The sequence below is a fragment of the Macrobrachium nipponense genome, chromosome 8 (assembly GCF_015104395.2).
Source record: "Macrobrachium nipponense isolate FS-2020 chromosome 8, ASM1510439v2, whole genome shotgun sequence".
Taxonomy (NCBI): domain Eukaryota; kingdom Metazoa; phylum Arthropoda; class Malacostraca; order Decapoda; family Palaemonidae; genus Macrobrachium; species Macrobrachium nipponense.
In genome coordinates, this window is record NC_087203.1 from 5540826 (window position 1) to 5563325 (window position 22500).

The 22500-nt window shown below is 36.8% G+C and overlaps 1 protein-coding gene across 1 annotated transcript in view; it reads right to left on the reverse strand.

The window, feature by feature from the left end:
• The window catches only part of LOC135222604 (cell adhesion molecule Dscam1-like), a 677404-nt gene that overhangs the window by 8780 nt on the left and 646124 nt on the right, over positions 1-22500 (reverse strand). Inside the window, 10 exon segments of the mRNA XM_064260698.1 lie at positions 5075-5283; positions 6996-7143; positions 7365-7658; positions 8462-8650; positions 9211-9430; positions 13946-14088; positions 15691-15865; positions 16971-17107; positions 19356-19511; positions 22387-22500. The exon segment at positions 22387-22500 is cut by the window's right edge and continues 33 nt beyond it. Coding sequence (XP_064116768.1) covers positions 5075-5283; positions 6996-7143; positions 7365-7658; positions 8462-8650; positions 9211-9430; positions 13946-14088; positions 15691-15865; positions 16971-17107; positions 19356-19511; positions 22387-22500 — 1785 coding nt within the window.

Here is a 22500-nt window from a genome sequence, read left to right on the forward strand (position 1 = left end):
CCATCAGGGAGGCAAAAAGGGAGCCAAAGGAGGATACAAGAGATTAGGGAGGGAGGGTAGAAGCTGGAGGGACTGAGGATATTGCAGTGGTCATACACATTTTAATCAATAAATAAAAATAAAAAAAAATAAGAATCTTGAGATCATCTCTTTCCCAGTCTTCAAGAGATATTATTTCAAGTTTTATCTCGAAAACGACGTCCGTATCTGTATTTAGCTATAACGCTCCAGTGAACAGGATGCTGCCATGTGCACAACAATCTCTAGTTGGCCCACATTATTTTGACGGGATTAGTGATCAGTTTATCTTTCTGCAAAGTGCATTCACAAAGTTTACGAAAAGAAACGTAACCTGTCAATGACGATACATTGGGCAACATCAGTACCAGGGTAAAAATACAAATACAGACTAATCCATGAAACTCGGTACAACAGCTACCAGTGTTACAACTATTTGGAATAATATAAAACATTAATGATTCGGTGTATATAAGTATTTTTATGAAGACAGCAAGATGCAAAAATTCTGATACATGTTTCATAAGCTTTACCAACAGATACAATAAACAAGGACTGCTGAAAGAAAGATTTCTCAAAACTGGTTGGCGAGTTTTTTTTTATTGTACTTGTGAAGAATTGCATTCAACAGCACAACTGAATCGAAAGTTTGTTTTTGAAGGTTCATTCAAGTAGAAGCTGTTATTTGACTTAACCAAGAACTGAATGAACATATATGTAGGCATGCTCAATCAAGTCTTCAAAATCAATATGATAAATTTCCAACTGATGACCGGTGTGTACTGTCATCAGAAAAAGCAACCTCTATGCTCGAGGCTATAATTAATATCAAGACAGAGGGAGTAAATCTAAACAGGAACAGTAAAAAATCTATAATGGAAAACACAAACTGCACTTACAGCATGGAAGCCAAAACTTAATCATTTACTGTATCCGCCTTGGGTGTCTATTTCCAAACAATGACATTGACTGGACAAAGACACCGAGAACACTGAAAAGCACACCAAAGCGACAAATATCAAATAAACAAAAGCAGCGGATAAGCATCATCAACAACATAAATGGCAAAGAAAAAGAGGGCAGCAGCAGCAGCAGCAGATTGATCTGATACTGAAAAAAGACATAAAAATGAAACCGCACCTGTTTGGCTGAGGGGATAAGAGTCGATTTCCTCAGAATATCAAGTTTATTTAGGGGTAAGTCGACACGAATTTCTTACGTACAGCTAAAATTCTACCTGGCTTTTCCCTTATCTATATTGCACAGATGGAGGTTTAGAATCACCATCAACAAAATATTGCGTTAATTATAATCTGTCAATGGATCTTAAAAAGTAAAATAACATACACTAATATAAATAATAGTAACAAAACGTTTCATAATTTTGTCTGTATACAGAAGTGGAAGTCATTGTTAGATCTCCGTCTCAAGGCGTCTACACAGTGAACAATCACTAACTGAAAAGTTGCCCCTAGGGATAGATATGAATTTATTTGTTTCCCCTCAAACGAAATCACTGCCTTCTGAAAGTAAGACTACAGTGGGACTTGCTGGATAACTGGAATTCTTCAGGAAACTAAATTGACCTCTCAATTATTGTCAAATGAACCCGGAAGGCTCACGAAGCGATGATAAAGATCTAACTAAAAGTACTGCTGGCGTCCAAGTGATGTCGATGTTACTGCTACTACTGTGGGTCACTACAAACTGGAACTAAAAAGAACAAAAAATAAAATCACAGTAAAAAAAGAAAGAAATCGAAACCAACGTAAAAAGCTAAAAACAAAAACAAACAAAATTAAATTGTGGTAAAAAAGTAATAGAAAACAAAAATAAACATGTTAATGTTTGACTTTGAGTTTGTGAAAGGGGAAAGTACATCTACTCATTTGATCACATTTTGAGTACTTCTTCCTTCTAAGGAGTGACCAGTGCAACTTTCCAAGGCTCTCTTTCAAGTTAAGCTCTCTTTCACTTATGCAACTTCATGTTAACAAAGCCACTGACTTCCTTTAACTGAAGATTTACTAACAATTAATTTGCAAACACTAAGAATTCTGGATCTAGCAAGATAAGTCATAAATTCTGACAATTTTAGAATCAAGTTTCATATATATATATATATATATATATATATGTATATCTATATATATAATAAATATATATATATTATATATATATATAGATATATATAGTAACGGAGTGCAAGAGCAGCAACAGATTGCAGAGAATACTCGGTTTTACAGAACACCCAAGATTGAAGGGTGTGTTATAATTAAAATGCATATGAGAGTCATTCATTACATTTGGGTTAGTGCTTTCGGGTAAGGACCAGCTGTCTATGATTAACTCCGGCACTTTGATAAAACGAGATGAGGTTAAGGATTCTGAGGTTCTTGAGGGTCTCTCTTCAATTTCCTTCAAACAAATTGCGCAGAATGAGGCCAAGAGTTGATAGTCCTGGGCTTAAATTAATTCTATTTCCCTTTCTTAGCTGCATTAATGCAAACTCAAAGAGATTTATGAACTCGGTATTTTCATACTTGCTCAGATAACTACTATGGGATCAAACAACCCCGTGATTTGCTACTAAGGTGCGCGAAAGAATATTATTCTTTGGCCGGTTCTAAGTGCATATTTCACTTTATTTATGTTAACATTTAATTCCTTACTTGTTTGGCCTCAATGAAATAAGTCACAGTCCATACATAAGGTTTCATGAACAATGTTGCCTCTCCATCATTAACATATTTATTTATACTGCTTGTTTCTTTGACAACGTTTTACTATTCCTAAGATTTCTCAAATAGCTGTACCGTGGCTCTGGTAAGCAGGTAGACGATGTTTAAGCTATTATACCTAAAACCGTGGAGGTCAAGAACTTCTTCTTCTTTCTTTCTCTTGGGATCGCTATAATGGTTCTTTAACACATTCTTCTATATTCTTCGGTCCAGTGCATCCCCCTCGCTCAATCCCAACTCAATCATATCTCTCTTCACACAGTCAAACCATCGCAATTTTGGTCTACCCAACCTTCTCCCACATGGTAGTCCCATTTCCATCATCTTCCTTATCGGGTGGTCTTCCTCTCGTCTCTTTATAAGTCCATACCATCTTAGTCTACTTTCCTTCACCTTGTTTGAAGCTGGTGCTATTTTGAGAGTGCCTCTAACATGCTCGTTCCTAACATCCTTTCTAGTAAGTCCACATTGCCATCTCAACATCCTCACCTCAGTCACATCAATCCTGTTCTCATCTCTCTTCTTAGTTGCCCATGTTTCGGACAGGATGCCAAGAACCTCTTGCAAAAATTGAATGAACAAACTCCTTCTATCAAATTCATGCTGGAGACAGAAAAAGATGGTTGGTTGGCCTTTTAAACATTGTTTTCAGACCTGGACATTTTCACTGCAAGTGAGTATACATAGAAAAGACCGAAATAATTTAACTTATATCCATTTTATTTCTGAACAACATAGCACGTAATATAAAAATCACTGTATTCTCTTCAGTGTTCCTGCGAGCATTATGTGTTGTCAGTCCTGAATTCCTGGATGACCGACATCAGAGCACTGCAAAAATAGAAGGTAGGGACTTTCGTCATCCTGCTCATATTTTCATACTTGCTACACTGAAGCTGTGGAGACATGTAGATAGGATTGCTAATTTTACTGGCTTTGAGGTAATCAAATCATTGTTGAAAATATTCACTAAAAATGTAATCTTTTCATGTAGTTGCACTATTACGAACATACTTATAAAAAATTGTCCTCTCCAGAGTAGCAACACAGCTCATTATATCTTTCTATGGACTATGATTCATTCGATTTAGTCAGATAAGTAAGGAATCAAATATTAAAATAAATCAAATTTTGAATTCAAGCCGGCCAAAAGAATAATGTTCCTTTTATGCGACTAAGCTAAAATGGCATGGGACTGACTGATCTTTCAGTAGTGTCATGACAAGCTGTAAAAGTAGTGTGTCCAGAAATGGCTTTGAGGCTGCATGAATAACCCTAAAAGCGGAATATGATATCAGTTGAAGTCCAGTCTTAAACTGTTGACTCCGCTCTGCACAAGGTGGCTGAAGAAATTTCAAAGAGAAACTCAAGAGCACCAGGAGCCTTTTGGCTCATGACTTTTGACTTGTCTTGTTTTATCCTGTGCCTGAGTTAATCCCAGGCAGCTTTTCTTTACCTGAAAGAGCTAATCCAAATGTAGACCTTTGAATGCACTAAAATGGCAATATGCCCCCTTCGATCTTAATAGTTGTTGATAATCCGAGTATCCTTTGCAATATCTTGTTTCACTGTACGTAGTTTGCTTGAAAATGCCTTACAGTAAAGGCTAAGGATCTTCCACTCCGTCGTTCCACTTTCCTTGTGACAGGAAGTCATAGTATTTTATATCACGTTATTTCCGTGATAGAAGTTATATAACATATATATATATATATATATATAGATATATATATATATATATATATATATATATACATATATATATATATATATATATATATATATCATATAATATATATATATATAAATATATATACATATATCTTATATCTATAAATATATATTATATATCTATCTATATATATATACAGAAACACTGAAATTGTCAAAGTAACATTGTGGTGTTATAAAAACCCAATGTCAACATGACTTATGATAAGCTGTGCAATAATGTGCCCAATAAGTACCTCCAAAAAAGCCTTTTTATAATATTCTCATGAAAGTAAAAAATAAAGCACTGCAATTTTGTTGAAATGTAGTTGATTCTGAAGACAGATAGACACAGCAACTGGGCTGATATGGTACAAACAGACACAGTGACGTGGAGAGGTCTGGGCATTGAATCGCAAGGGTGGAGGATCTGAGTCTATCAGTGAAGAATGATAACACAAACATCCGACTATGTACAATGGAATGCAACTCGTGAGATGCCATGGAAACTTGGCAAAGGTCAGCCGGACGACCAAGTTCCAACTGAAAGCAAAGGTGTAGGATCTATCTAATCCAAAAGGGCTTATGCAGAGGGAGTCTCTTACCCGAATATGCTTCGTCATGCTTAGCCTGTGCTGCGGGGGAGAGCTGCTCCTGGCTGTCATTGCGGTGGTTCTGCAGCTCGGCCAGTGATCTGGAATAGGTGGGACCGCTTCCTCTGCGGCCCCCTCCTCCTCCTCCACTCCGACCATTCCCTCCTCCTCCACCTCCTCCTTGGTTGGCACCTCCGTCTGATTTCATGAAGCGGGCACGACTGCAATAATGGCTTTGCATTACCATATACAAGCTAAACCTCATTTTCATGGATCCATAAAGAAAATTTGATTTACTGCAATTAAGAACACTCTGTAGTACTGATGAAGTACCTTTTATAATGTCTTTCATTAACCAGAATAAAAAAAAGATTCCACAAACACCGAGTTCATGAAATAAAAAAAAATATTAAAAACCTAACCTATATTTTGACTGACATAATGACTAGTAGCCTGGGAGATGAGTTGATCTTAAATTTGACGTTAATAGGAAATATCAATTCTGTTGCGCATAATACATTCACGTCGTTAATATTCTGTCTCTAAATGAAAATCACGAACCGTAGTTTGCAAAACACTACTACAGCATGGTTTCATGAAAAGGAATTTATTTCACTACCTAAGGACAATCATGCATGCCTCCATTCTTAATCCTCACTGGAAATGAAATTTGTAACGAGAATGCCCCATCCATACCGCACTCGACTACAATGTAACTTCAATAAACAATTAGACTTGGCAGATTACTGATGACCAACAAGCACTGGCGCGTGGGAGTTCAAGTGCTAAAGTGTAGTTTAGTTAGTAGATTTCTAAATTGTCCATAGAATAATTTAACTGAATGATAAATATTGCAAAGATACAAGATAAAGAAGCTGGTTATCTTGACAGAACGAGGAAGAACACCACGTACTACAGGGATGGTATCCATGAAGTATTAGAGCTCAGAACATTATAGAGTAGCAGCCAAAACATTTCAGCCGATCCAAAGCAATTTAAAATTGTAATGGAATAAATTTCCATGTTTCAACGTTTAGTGTAACTATATGACCACAAATGATGACAGGCTAATACGTATTTGTAATGCACTTTTCCTCTGAAATGAGATTCTCATGAAATACAAACTATCCAGAGATTAACCTACATTTTCCACTCTCAGCATTTCCAGACGTAAGGTAAAATGAAATACAGGTGTAGACAACTTCCTTTCCGTTAAAAGGGCAATGTAATAACATGTGAAAAAAATAAATAAAAATGTCTGTAGTGAATCTTAGTATACAGCATCGCCGAAGATGATCTGGTCCACATGTCACCGTTGCTACCTGAAGGGATGGATGGATGGAATTTAGGGGCAAGGCCAAAGCACTGAGCACTGGCACCGTAAAGTCATTCAGCGCTAAATAAACGATCTGGTGGAATGTCATGATTATGACATGATGGACACAATAAACTTTCATTTCACTTAGCTTTCGTCAGTGTAACAATTCCACTTTGATTATAGTCATGGTAGAATAAGAATGCAAAGAACGACGAGAATAAATCTCATCGGGTGAAGGACATCTCTGCCACTTAGTGTACTTGGAGGAATGCACTACATACGCTCATGTCTCAGCGTCAAATCTGCTGCTGTAATACTTGTAGGTGAGTGAGTACAATCCTCAGCCGGCTACAGCGATATGCAGAAATGGAGGATGGAAATGGAATATTAACCATATTCACCCATTTACTATTTTATAATGGTGTTGTTGAAGGTTAAGCCGACTGAATGCTGCATTTCAGCACGGGATCTTGCTACCTGACCACAGCAGCCCGCAACTATTTTATAAAGAACCTTATTCAGAAGTTCCGTTTGAGATGATTGAATGTGATCACTAACGAGCATTTCACAACATTCAGAATGTAATATTAATGCTTATTTTAATAGAAAACTTACCCTCTAGACACCAAGAGACCAACACACAAAAGGAGAGCCAAGGTGCAGGCAATGCCTGATACAATAGGGGCCAGCACGTGTGGATCCAAATAGAGAGGCGGACCTCCTCCTTTCACCACCTCCACAACGGATTCTGGCGCGAGCGTGGCTGAAATAAAAGGGGTTATTTATTGATACTGGCATGTAACAGATGCACAGTATGTGACGCTTTGAGATGAAGAAACACTGCAAAATCCAATCATAAATTGTTAAGGTTAATCTTATTCAAGAAATCGAGGGGGTTCAGCTTCCAACAAATCATTATTCCAGGGTTCCATGAGACTATTTCTTTTCTTAGGGTAATATAGGAATGCACATCCATCTATTTACCTCCAGTCAGAGAAGCAGTAGCTACGTCATATGTTGCCGTAGCTGTACCTGCTGCATTCCTGGCGGTGATCCTGAGCTGATACCAAGTGAGAGGCGCCAATTCAGGTATGGTGTAGGAATCCGTGGAGGGGGAAAGATGTGCTTCCACAGAAGTGAAAGTGGAGGACGCATGCGGGCGGTATTCGACTTTCCACCAAGTGATGGGGCAGCCGCCTGTTGGCCACGTGTATAAATGTAGGGTAATCGCCGAGGAATTAACGCTGATAAGGTCTGGATGACGAGGTTTAGGCGGAGCTGCAAAAATCAAGGTCAGATGAAGTAGACGTTAACAAATCAGACAACATTTATTCGACTATCTTAATAAATAAATGATTCAACTTTTGCAATATAACTCTACGATGATACTAATTCAAATAATAAATTGGGACACTTCTACCACAAAGTTAAATATTTATATTAATATTGGCTTTAGATAAAAGCAACTCTCAAGGTGTCATGTGAAAAAGGCTAACAAATATGTGATGGGTACGAAGAGGGATTACAATACACTACGACTAGGTAACTAACGGGTGCATATCACGAACACTGAGCTGCTAAGGCCTCTTATTACGAACGTCAGTAGGAAGGCTGACCTCTTGCCCAAAACTCGCTTAAGTTGAAGGATATCGAAGGAACTGAGTAAGAAAAAAAGTGATGGCTATCTTCGAAGGAGGCTTAAAAACTGCCTTGAATAAGAGGGAACCTTATCTAGATCATAATGGACAGGGAAAACATGGGAAAGCATAGGCATATAAAATAACTTGACAATAAATGGATTGAAATATGTTACCAGCTCAGAATACGAGAAGGAAAGACCCCATCTTCCCATTTCACCAGAACAGAGACCAAGAGTAAGCTTAGAGGGGCGCAAGTGTGCCCAAACAGACTGAATGACTGCCATACAGAGATGTCTTACATAGAAACTTTGACAGGCTTATAAGTTTATCACCATTTCCACGCTTAGAAGTGATCAACTAAAAGCAGTTCTTATATGTTGCCAGTGAGAGTAACTCATGAATGATATAATTTCCTAGTCATCCTTTTGTCGAGTAACTGACCAGAGCCTCGAGTCCTAATATTCTGAGTCATGGACACCTCTCCTCGCCCAACGATGTTCACAGCAGCCACTTGCACACGGTAGGTAGAGCCACATCTGAGATTTTCCAAGGAATACTTCGTCTCCCCGGGCTCAATGTTCTCCTCGATCCACGCGTTCTCATCCTCCAGAGCATATCTTACAACATATCCTGTAGGAGAGGTTTCTTTTAATACCATGTCTTTCATCCTTAGGATTAGCTTTGCATTAGCGAACAGTGCTGAATGTTTCAAGCCATCCAAAAAAAAAAAAAAAAAAAATGCAGCTTTGAAAAAAAAAAATCTTCACATACTTTATTATCATTTCCTCAAGAGATGCATCAACTTTAGCCATCAGTATTTTCCTCTATTTTATCTGCATTTTTGATCTGTAACTAACTCCCATTAAAGCTAGTTTAGCAGGAAGGGCGGATCAGATATTTTCTCTTCAAATGACACAGGTGTTTCTTGACAAAATTTTCATAGCTCTAAGAAACCATCACGTTTCAACTGATAAACCTCGTATGAAGGAGAAAGTGGGACTCAAAATTCGATGAGTTCTAAGAAAATTTTGTCACGAACAATTCTGTCAAGAAGAGGCACACAAGCGTGAGGAGTTGACCCACATAGGGTTCGGTCTAGAAGTGTCGATTAACTCATTAAAGAACGCCTTCGTGATTATCTTTTTTGCGTGGCTATGCTCACACGTCATGCGCACTGATGTTACACCTACCTGTAATTGGTTTCCCCCCGTTTCCGGCTGTGACCCACGATAGGTGAATAGAGGTCTCCGTGGAGTATTTGACCGTCAGAGAAGGAGGGGGCGGCGCTTGGATGACTTTCACTTCCCACATCACTTCGTCACGCCCATTAGGATTGTGGGCATGGCACGTGTAATTTCCTGCCGCGTCAGCGCCTACGACAGATACGTGGAGAGAATTGTCTGGCAGACTCTGTTTCAAAGAAAGAACGTCTTTTTACATTTGGAAATGACATCTCTGGTTAATTACGTGCGAAAGAAATATACCAAAGGAAAATCTATGTGAAAAAAAATACAGAACTTTTTAATATTGGAATATTTATGAAGGTCACACTCATACACACACACACACATATGTATATATATATATATATATATATATATATATATATATATATATATATATATATATATATATATATCAATTTGTTTCTCTTCTTTTATACCTTTATTCACTAGTTTTACAGTAACAAAAAGATCACACATATATATATATATAATATATATATATATATTATACTCTAATTATATATATATACACACACACACACCACACACACACCACACACATTATACTATATATATATAATATTAATATTATATATAATTATATATTATATATCTATAGTTATATATATAGTATATATTTATAATATATATATATATTACATATATATATATATCTATATTATATTAACTCTCTCGCTCTCTCTCGCTCTGTTCTCTCTCTCTCTCTTCACTAGGTTAAAGGCAACAAAAAGATCACAAAACAAAAAATATCATTACTGGAAAAATAGTTCCAATATGATCATATTGGTCTGTATAGCTTTAAAAATGTTCTTCATGCCGGTTAATATGAAACTGTGTCTAGACATCACTAGAGAGCAGGTTTTCAAAGCCATTACAACAGACTGACTAAATTGTTTAGTCCTACTACAGCAAAGTCTAGCAAAATAATATTGTCCTTTTTGGGCTAATATTTTCTTAATGCTTCGGGTCTCTGCAGGATTTTGAATATATTGGGCTAATCGAAATTACGGAATATTGCTAATAGTTGACCTCATAAATACTTTGGATAATATACTGTTCTTCTGAATAATAATAATAATAATAATAATGGATTACTATATCAGCTTCAAGGAATGTGTATAAAATGATTTCAGTCTTTATGATTGTTCTTTCTCTGTGACTGCATTCCGCCTGTATCTCTTCTGTATTTCTCCATCTTTTATAAATGGAGAGGTAAGCATTTGCTGGTGGGAATGCTCTTAATAACAAGACTATATCACTGTGCATCAGAGTTGTGGGTACTGAAATAAGGCGTAGGTCGGCCGGAGAGTTCAAACAAAAATTCTGTGCCGGGTTCCTCGGGTGGGTTGTTCCTTGACTTCTAGGCCTCATGACTCTCAGGATCTACTAGCCATGATCAGGCCAAAAGACGAGAGCAGACTGCTCTACGACGGTAGTTATTGTTTAGGATTGAGCTGGCTCTATACTCGTAGAGCATCTGAAGATTCATTTTGATGATTGATGATACACAAGCGATAAAAATGGTCATGATTAAGTTATTCCATGGTTTCATAGCGAAAACGATAGTCCTGATGAAGGGAATAGGTCAACAAATAGGACTGTACCTTTTTAAACCATAAGGAGCCCATTAATAGGAGAAAAAAGACAGCGGAGAGTCCTGGCGAGTCGTACATTGTCAGTCGGAAAATGGGAAAATTTTGTCGTATGAGCAAATGCAGAAAACTTAAGAAACCTCTACGGACTTAGCATTCCGTGTTTCACAACAAGTACCAATCATTAAGTAGTAGGGGATTTTTAGTAGGAAAAGGCGATTTATTTCCCTCTCCAACTGAAAGGAAGACGTGTAAGTTTCTCGGGGATAACAGTAAGCCCTCAGTATATGATATGGCTCTTGGCCTGTGCTTTTTGTTTATACTCTCCAGTAAGGCAATGAAATTAAAATAGTAGAAGCTTGAGTGGAAGAGAACGATAGTTGAAAGATTGGTCATTACATGTTAGGCAGCCGAACAGGAAAGGGGAATGAATACATTGGTAGAAGCAACAGACAATCTATCTTTTATCAAAATTACCAAGTGCTCAAATTAAGTCAAGTTTGATAAAATTCTGCATGTAATACTATTAAAACGGTAAAATATTATATATTTTCTCTAATAACAGATAAAACAAAGTGCTCATGCGCTGTTAACCGAGGGAGTCAGCAAGGGTGGAAGGCCAGAAGGTAGATGGGTTGGTCAGGAAGAGTGGTCTCATGGGAACAAAAGTAATGGACGAGAGTCTTTACCTCATTACCTCATGGAAAGGCGCTTTGATTGCATTCCTAAAATATTGTATGGATTTCAACATGGAAAGTTGGAAAGGTTCCTTGGGAAATAATATAGTACATATCTTCGACTTCATCACCGCTTGCAGGTTTTGAAGCTTCTGCAAGTCTAGGAGGGGATGGGGTTGGAGGAGTTAACGGGGCTACTTATGGAAGTCGGTAATGAGGCCGGAGGTAAAGGGGTGGCTGGAGGATAGCTATACACAATGGCTGAAAATTTGGTGCTTCTTCCCGCTCCTGCTGATGCTTTCACTTTTACTTGTCTTTTTTTTCTGGCCGTGGCGCCTGATGAGATGTAGTTTGCTGAGGTGCAGGTTATGGAGTCGGGTTGCAGGGGTTATCATTACTTTTATTTCAACAGCGGCGATTCTGGTTCCTTATATACAAGGTGGTGGGTGGAGGTGCAGGATGTTTACAGCCACAGGCTGTCAAAGTAAAATCTCACCCTCAGACTGTTATCTTGATTTTCTAGTAAGTCAAGTTTTAGCACTAATGATTACGTTGTAGCTCGCTGAGCTATGTAGTTGGTGCTGGCTGCTTGCCTGGTGTAATGAGTTAGCTACTGGTCTTTCTCTATGAATATTTCGGTTGGTCGAGAGGTGATTATTTGATTGATAAAAATGAAGCTATAAAGCCATGAACTGGGGCACTTTCAGCCGTCGCTGGTGTTACTCATGCCTGGGGAAATGCTTTGATCTGACGTTTCTCTGGGTATTGGAGTTATTGTCTGGTTAGGTTCTGGTTAGAAGGACGCCAGTCGCTGATGGATGGGAGGAATATTGTCTGCTTTGTGTTAATAGATGGTCTCTTGCTGGTTAAGAGCTCTCGAAAAGCCCGATCAACTATTTTTGTAATGTGTATTATGGCACCTCTTATGGCGTTGATGCGATGCACCTCTCGCATGGGGCCGCGTTATTATTCATGATCAGGTTTTCGGTACGGTAGTTTTTATAATGTACAGTAAAGTCCAAGTGTGGATTGGCATCGAAGGTAGAGATGTTTTCGGTACCAATGTTTCTCATGGTGTGCTGATCCTCTAGGCATTTAGAGTGAATCCTTGCCTCATAGTAGAGCTTGATGGTCCTTTCATGAGCGGGATGTTGGCTGCTCACTGTCAGAGAACCAGTGATTTATAAACATGTGGGAGATACGGTCCAATTCTTGGTACGTCCTGCCATTAGGAACAGTTGGTTAAAGGCTTCTTCGAAAGCTTTAATGGTGGTTCTCTTATATCAGGAAGGGTATTCGCCGTCAACATCGAGGCACAGGCTGACTATAGTTACTTTTTGTGTAGTATACAGTTGTTTGTGATGAGAACGTTGAGAAAGAGGAGCTGCAGAATTCAACTGTAAGTGTAGAGGTTACAGACTTGAAATAGTTGGCGGAGATGGTCGACTTCATAGATATCATCGGTTTACATGACAGCTCGTCGATGTATCATGCGTAGATGTGGGGTTTACGAATACAAGAGAAGACACGCTTCTCTACTGCACCAATATAAATATTTGAAAAAAGAAACATCGTGACATCGTCCTTTTGAGGTAGAATGAGATCAACTTCCAGGATGTTCAGTTTGGGCGTCGATGGATGCCATCAAGCTTTAGTTCAAAGGCTGACGAAGATTCAATGTCCACAGAGGTGATGACTCCAACACCACCAGAATATTTTATTACAATAAATTCTGTCGATGAGGGAGGGCTGTATTGGTCAAGCACATAGTTTATGACTATTTCACTGAAGTGTTTAGATAACTGGTAAGTGAATATAGGGGTTTGGCTAATTATGGGACATAGGGGATGTTAGCAGTATTTCCATACACGTAGCTGGAAGCATAATCCCCGGTAATGGACGAAAGGTGGATAGCATTTGTTGCCGCGTGAATCTCTTCACATTGCAGATCAGTCTTTGGGTGTGATCATGCCCAGCAGAGGCATGGGGAAACGTGACTAGAACTCAAGAAACTGCTTACCCAAGGAACACTTCAAAGGGAAAAAAGTCCCGGGATGACAGACGCCTTATTGAGATACAATTTATGTAAGACCGATAAATACATATAAGAGAGATGCTATTTACGGAAGGCAGTAACAGAGAAAAAGAAAGGCTGAAAAGACTGTACACAAATTGAACACAGCTGATGCAGCAATCACATTAAATTTCACTTTTCTGAAAAAGGGTTTGCCACCTACTTATAAAAGAATAATAACACTACTGGCAATGAATATAACACTGACGATAACCCCTGAAAATAGTTTTTCAAAAAGTAATTTAGAAACAATGTTGATGAAGTTTTCTTTCTCGTCAGATTCCACTGAAAGCTAAAGGCTGAAGAGTAACCACGACGAACTATCTGAGGCTTACTGGAGGCTGAAGGGTTTTGTCCCTCGATACGTGTGTCCAGACGACAGCAGGCGCTGGTGATCCCACCACAACGCAGGGCAGTGTGAGGGAGCCTCCTGCCACAACTTCCACCGTCTGTCCGAAGGACCGAACCTTGGCACCAACTGGGGAGAGAAGCGGAATAGGTTATTTTACGGATCTTTGCACCAACTAGAACTAAATGAACGGGTACACCTACTTTTACTCAACTGATATAAGAATTAATTTTGAGAGCGCTTATTACACACGCCTACTATTATTTTTCTCTTCCTCTCTACAACCCACTACACTAGAATGAGAACCATAAACATAATCTACTTTTTAGGTAAACACAGCCACAGTCAGACGAGGAGCTTCTACTGCATGGACAGAAACGCTAAAAAACTCTGTGGTAGTACATGGCATAGGGCACAGACGCGACAGTAGGATACTAGAAGCCTTGCAGTGAGTCAGTAGTGCAATAAGCCTACGCGCTGTCTCACTCAGATCTGATTTAAGTTGCGAGAAGAAATAAAATCATTTGATCCAATTCAAGAATCCACAAAACTTTGAGCCATGAAGAATAAACTTCCAGCAAAGAAAGCATTTATCAAATACAGTGAAAAGTACGGGGCATTACAGACACTTTTCTAAAAAAAAAAGTCATTATAAATACAGTTTGTTAACCGGGCTTTCAGACGAATCTAAACAAGAGCAGCAGTAAAGTATTTTCAGAGTAAGGTCAGATCATTGAAAACATGAAACTATAAATAAATCAGACACTGCAGGGAATCTTTTTCGGAAGTTATTGTTGTGAAGAAAAGGAGGAATATCTTAAATCGAGGACGCCAGTGCAAATTTGTTGATGTTAGTCTGTTTGCAGATGTGTCTTCAACAAGCAATCAACAACCCAATACATGACCTTTTATGGCTATCTAATGGCTCAATGTAACCTAATTTTTCTAGGAAGATGGAATGTTATGGCACTCGTCTCTCATTTAATGATAAATCAATCATTATCTTATCCCCTCTTTTCACACTGGCATTAAATATGACGACTATTTCTACTGATTAGAAAATGGATATTTTCTGTCTCCTGCTCCTTTCAAAGCCCCTTGTCTCTGTTGGCCTGAGCAGTTATGTGCCGCCTTGCGCAAAGCATCAATTCACGTGTTTTTATTCTCTGTTGATAACAGATGTTATTTACACCGGTGTTTGTTTCAGGAAATATTATGGAGGTCTGAAATAATTCTGCACACTATTTCTACCAAATTCACTAGACACACTATCTAGCATCAGTTATCAGTTAAACAAAGAATTAAAAACAAATTGAAATGGTGACAATCACGAAAAATACGTAAATGTTTTATTATTTGCCAGAATTATCTATATTTGTTAGTTTAATAGGAAATGTAGACTAGAATCTTTAACTCATTATGACTGGCCAAGACAAACTGTCTTCGTCAAACACATTTTCAGTGAAGGCCAGATCCTGGGAACTGTTCCCACTAAGCAATTCGTATTGACTCAGTTGAAACTATAAAAACTCACAAGGAACTGGATATTTACAAGTGAACCTGCATCCAACTGTCAGTCAGAACAAGTTGTTCTCATGAGATCACATTACAATATAAAAACTACTATCAATCATGGAAGTATTATAAGTACCACGGTGGGCACAGGGTACTTTTCAAAAATCACTAGTGCCATAAATGGCGGGCAACGTAAAACGTCGAAAGTTTCATTACTTTTGGATGAAGGATTCTGAGAGACAACCCGGGAGGCAGCTCCTTCGCCAACCCTGGTCCAGGCCGTTACCCAGAATTCGTAACGGGCGTGGCTGTCCAGACCAACCACTTCTCGACTGATCTCGGCCCATGAAGACGCTCCAACTTCCACTCCCACCTTCAAACTTCTTGTTGCCTGTGCAGGAAAATATAGAACGAGGTGAAATTCTGGACTGACTTACGCACAATGCTTTTCCCTCACCTCAGTATGAAGTGCTGCCCCATTCAGGCACTGATGAGTATGAGGTGCATGCAGTATATTCTCTCTCTCTCTCTCACACACACACACAGACACACACGCACGCATACCAGGTATGTATATTTACGCATGTCTATATGTATGTATATATACATAATTTACATCTCTCTCTCTCCCTCTCTCTTTCTTTCTTTATATATATATATATATACATATATATATATATATATATATATATATATATATATATATATATATAGTTTATCAATTGCATTGTTCTAGCGTAAAATTTTTTACTTGTACAAATTAATAATCATATTGAATTAATTTCTTATTCTTCCTACATCTTCTAGCCTCACTTTGCTTCTTATCAATATTTTCAATTGATAATATATATATATATATATATAATATATATATATATATATATAAAGGTACAATATATATATATATATATATATATATATATATATATATATATATATAAAGGTATAAGCCAAGAAGGAAAAAAATATACAACGGAGTTTCTGCAAGATCTTTCGACTCAACGTCCTTTACTCAGCAGGTTTATCTGCTGAGTAAAGGACGTTGAGTCGAAAGATCTTGCAGAACTTCATTGTTTATTTTCCCTTCGTGGCTTATACCTTTATTTATGGATTTATCCCGTTCCAAACTTTCGTGATTCAGTTATACCATGTGTGTATATATATATATATAAATTATATATATATTTAATATATAAAAAATACAATCTATATATATATATATAAAATATATATATATACATATTATATATATATATATATATATATTAATTATATGATATATATATATATATATATATATATATATATATATATATATATATATATATTTATATATATATATATATATATATTTGTGTGTGTGTATGTGCGCGCATGCACCTGTAATTACACCCCTCTACATATTCACAGAGCTTTAAAGACACAAACACAATAATTGGTATCTAATCTACAAAGGAGTGCGCAAGACCGGAACAAAGATTCCCGAGGAGAGTTACCTGATGAGAGTTGAGGGGTCGGTAATAGAGTGTGTAGTAGCTGATTTCTCCATTGGGTCTGGCGGGTGGCAGCCATGAAACCACGACGCTGCTCTTGCTGGATGCCAAGGCCTTGACCTGGGGAGGGGCGGCGGGCACTGCCGAGGGGTGACAGAGAACACGAGTGAGAAAATGATGGCGCTCATGAAGCAACCGTTCCTGTCCTTTCATCAAGCCTAATGACACTTTGGAATTCTCTCGCTGAGTCGGTGTTTCTTTCAGAGGTGGCTTATCACTGTCCTTGGGATGAAGTCCCATTCTTATCTTTTTTCCCCCTCTAGTTTTTGTTGCCTTCGCGTCTGGGCTATATTGGACTTCATGCGCTCCTCAGTGTCATCTCTCTCTGGAGACACCAGTCATTTTCTTATGATTAAAGTTCAGTTCACAATAACAATGTTTTGGCTTTCGTAACCGAATCAGATCGAAAATAATTCTCTGCAATATGTAATAAGTCGTAATAATACATGGAAAGGTCCTTCTATCGGCCCTATTCTGTTTACCGGCAAAGGTTTACAGCATTTTTCTATCTTAAGAGGGCAATGTATAAAAAAACATTGATTTTATTATATATATATATATATATATATATATATATATATATATATATATATATATATATATATATATATATATATATATATATTACCAAAGCGAGAGTAACAATAGGATCGTTGTTAAGGGAAAAAAAATTATCGTTCGACGAATAAAGGATAAGTTTTCAAAACAACCGGAAGAATATGTTGCCCTCCGTAACTCGGCAATCATTTGTTTAAACAGACCAACGACCGAAGAACAAGTCGCTGTCTCGGCACGGAATGTTACCAAGCTTGTGTTTCACTTTGACTGCACCGCCTCTAGGTAAGCGAAGGGGAAAATCACGTACTCATATTTATTTCTGCTCCATAGGTGTGTAAGATGACGTAATCATGATGCATGGCACCGAATGCAACTAACAAGAAAATCGAGAGTCTTTTTAGTGACTGAAATGATAGCAACATGGTATTTACTGACTATGGAAGTTCAGTGCAATAAAATCGGGAAGTTATCAATTTTATGATGTTCTCACTTTCTTTTAAATCACAAAAACCCATCTCCGATTGCAATGACTTTTGGATTAATAATAGCGAAAAGATTCAAGTACTATTTTTGACAGTAAAGTGTTTTTGTCCGTTTTACTGGAGGGCACCTGCTACGGGCTAAATGAGCCACCATTTGCTGTAAAGATGACATCTCCGGCTTTCGTTTTCGGATGTCAGCAAATTGTATACTAATGACTTTTAAAAGGAACCTAAAGATAAGGATACAGTGAGAGGGATTATTATGGAAACGCAGTATATATATATATATATATATATATTATATATCTATATATATATATATTTTATATATAATATATATCATATAATCTAGATCGATCCAAATTCATCTGAGGAATGCCAAAGATCAAGCGATTTAATTTCCCACAGTGCAATATTCCAATAATGATATTAATAATTTACCATTGAATAATATCAGCATTTTCAGCCAGGAAACGTTGACTTTATGTCTTCCGTTGGATAATAAGTTTTTTTCTGGTAACCTGGGAAGGAAGGAAGTAAGTGACGAGCTCAGCTGCAAGTTAAGGTTTAATCTCTTTTTCCACTCTTTTTCAAGCACTTGCATTATCGTCATCATCATTATTATTATATCCTATATAAGCTGAATGGGGTTCTTCGAGGTCTATCCATTGTAAGTGAACATTCCCATGAACGGGCTCAAGAACTCAGAAAATGTACAAAGGTGTTTTTCTGGCTGATAATACTGGTCCGATGACACGTTCATATAACGCTTCTGACTTGTACCTGTTTGCGCATATCTTATAGCCTTTTGTTGCCAAGTTTCAAAGTTTGTGATAAGCCTGTGTTTAGACTTGAACAGAAAGAACTACATTTTAACTTATGTTTTGTATTATAAATCTTAACTACTGGTACGCAAAGGTAGGCTTGTTTTTCCAGGTATCAGGTGAAAACTGGAGTAATGTACAGTTGCAGAGTCTGGACAGGTAAAGGGCCAAGAGACGAAAGGGAGCAGATGAAGAGTAGAAAGGAAGAGAGAAGTGCAGCCACGGGATAGAGGACCTTTATAAAGAGCTTCAGGGTCGTTTGCGCTGTGTCGCGCAAGCACGCTGTCAGCTGCCTGTAGCCCCAAGGAACTTAATTCAGTAAAGGAGCGAGTCAACACAAAGATTGATTTGTTTCAAGAATGTGGGACGTCTAAAGAGAAAGCTCGAAGGAAGTCTAGAGAACGAGGAAAGTTTCTAAAGAAAGACAAAGTCTAAAGAGAGAAATGTCTGAAGACTGAACCTACCGTCCTCCAGAGTGAGGCAGAAAACAGGGTTCGAGACAACTCCGTCTCCGGCTGCTGTGAAGGCCAGAACCCTGATGCTGTAGTTGGTGAAGCGGCCTAATCCATGCAAGTTCGTCTCCAGGTTGGTTGTTCGCTTGATCTCTACGGGATTAGTACCTGCAGGGAGACCATTTTCAGCCCGCACTTTCAAAGGGGGATTCATTGACGCGTGTCTTTATTATATATATATACATACATACATATATATATATATGCATTTATATATGTTTATATAGTATATATATATAAATATATATATATATATATATATATATATATATATATATATATATATATATCACATATAAATTGTGACGAAGTGCCAAGTATCTGGTTACTACACTTACCAATCATAAAATAGTTACCTCACAACAGCTAGACACCTGAACCTTCATCACAAATAAAATACGACTAAATACTCTAAAGGCAACAGTGATCCCTTAAACAACTTATCAATATTGCAGAAAATCAGACTAAGTTCATTAAAACAGGTGTGAGGTTATCTTATATGTAATTAAATTAATTAAAGGACATCACTCCATCAACAACTTTAAAAGTCTAAGTATTTCCCTGATTTTAAAAGTCTAATTACTTCCCTGATTCTAACTCACTTCAATTATGTTGAAGGAAAACAGCTCAATTACCACTCTATATTTCTACCTAAACGAACCTAAAATGCTGGTGAAAAATAAGACAACTTATAAAAATTTGAAATACAAAAATTTATTAATACACACAAAATTTATAACTCAAATTCACAGTCTCAAGGATATCTACTATTATTTGAAAACAACACAAAGTTTAATTAATTCTTGAATTAATTATTAAGTAAAATTAAATAAAATTAATTTATCACAAAATAGAAAAATTAATTAATGCAATTGAAATTCAAAAGTGTTCGGTAATAACTAAAATTTGGAAATTAATTCACAAGTGCTAAACAACAATAAAACTTGAAAAGAATTCTAAGTAAATGCAAAATAATTCACAAGTGTTCAGCTCAATTAAATATGCAATGATTAATTAATGAAAACAATTAAGTTAATGAAACTGTGAATGTAAATGGAAACAGAAAAATGTGGAAAATACCAAAATTGCAAAAAACTAAGAAAAAACATTATCACACAGAATATATATATATATATATATATATATATATATATATATATAATATATATAATATAAAACACTTCAATAAGAAAAATGGATAAATGCACAAATCACTTCAAAAGAATTAAACACAGAACAGAAAAATTTGCAAAGCGTAAAAAATGGAAATTGTTTCACCAAACCACTGTAAATATGTGTTTAAGTTGCAACTTAAAACTTAACACATTACCTTGGTACCAATTATGTTTCTGCTGCAGCTAACTCCAAAAATTCACTATGTTCCCAAAAGTTACCAAAGTAGTACTCAAAAAGATTCACCATAGCATTCCAAAAAAGGCGCTGTTGCACACTTGTAAAATGTCTGTTCAGATTCTACAAATAAGCACTGAGTAATATTAAACAAATCTAAGAAATATCATATCTAAAATTTATGAGTGACAGATCAGTAAAGACAAAATCTTTACGTTAATGTAAAACCAAATTCTTTCGTAAGGAGAGAGAGAGAGAGAGAGAGAGAGAGAGAGAGAGAGAGAGAGAGAGAGAGAGAGAGAGAGAGAGAGAGAGAGAGAGAGAGAGAGAGAGAGAGACTCCCAAGTAACGCAATGGTCTCTGATATCGGAATGAATAAAAATTTGCTCTCGTAATATGGAAACTGATCAGTGGACCTCGCCCTAAAATGGTTGTAACATAGAGCAAAACGTTTTGGGGCCAGGTATTTGCTAAATCGTTATCATTCTCTTTCAAAACAATAAATAGAGTAAAGTGGGATTACAATCATAAATAATATTTATTATTACACGATTTAAGATGATAAAAGTCTTTTAAATTAAAAGATATGATTATATAATTTTCTCGAATGAAACTAAGTTTTGTCATAGCCTTAAGTGACGTCACAAACATTTCCACTTCAAATTTAAAGTATTTATGAGTCAACCAATTCTCTTTTGACAAATCGAGAGATATAAGAGTTAATTTACCAGTAATATTAGATAGTTTGCAATGCAAAAACATCTCTAACTACTTATATGAAATGAAAGGCCTCTTATGTGAACCGTTTCAGGCAGAAGCCTTCTAGAAGCTTCCAATATGACGGACCTTTACAGAAAAATGGTGAAATCTTCACGTGGTTACTCGACAAAGACACAAGTCTGAAACAAATCATGAGCGTCGTATGACTGAGAGGAGACTTCGAGATCTCCTTATCTCGAGTGATGACAGCAAATGTCCTGCTTCGAACGGACAATAATAATCTCTCTCATTTCACATTCTACGTTATTCTTAACTTTTAAATTATGTTATGCGAAATCTGAACATATATTATTAGAGCATACTAACTCTAAGCATAATAAGGATTCTGAAAATATTGCAAACACTTTTACAATACTTCATACAGTTACGGAGAGGATGATATGCATTGCGAAAGCAACAGCATATAAGACTATATATATATATATATATATATATATATATATATATATATATATATATATATATATATATATATATATATATATATATATATAATATATAATATATATCACTGTTTGGGATTAAAATTTTTAGGCGCTTGATTTTACCGTGCAAAAAACCGAAATATTATTTTCAAAAATTTCCTAACAGAAGATGATCTGCAATCAAAATCAAAGTATTAATTTTGAAAAAAATTTAACGTAATAAATGCAAATACAAGTAAACAGTTATTTCGAAAAAAAATGTTTCTACGAAAACATTTGGAAGAAGAAGAAAATACCTTGACATTTATTTTCACTTGTTCTGTAACTTTTGTCCAATATACTAAAGGAATAAAAATGAGATCAGTTACAAAAGGCAGTAGTCATATTGCAAGTGCCTCCAACACTGCGTGCGTGTCCGTGAGCCTTACCTTCAATGTTTGTAGTACGCTTGTAGAAGACTTTGTATCCCTGGACAGGACCATTGGATAAATGAGGAGCCAAAGGGTTCCAGCGCACTCTAAGGGCTTGGGACGTGAGGGGGT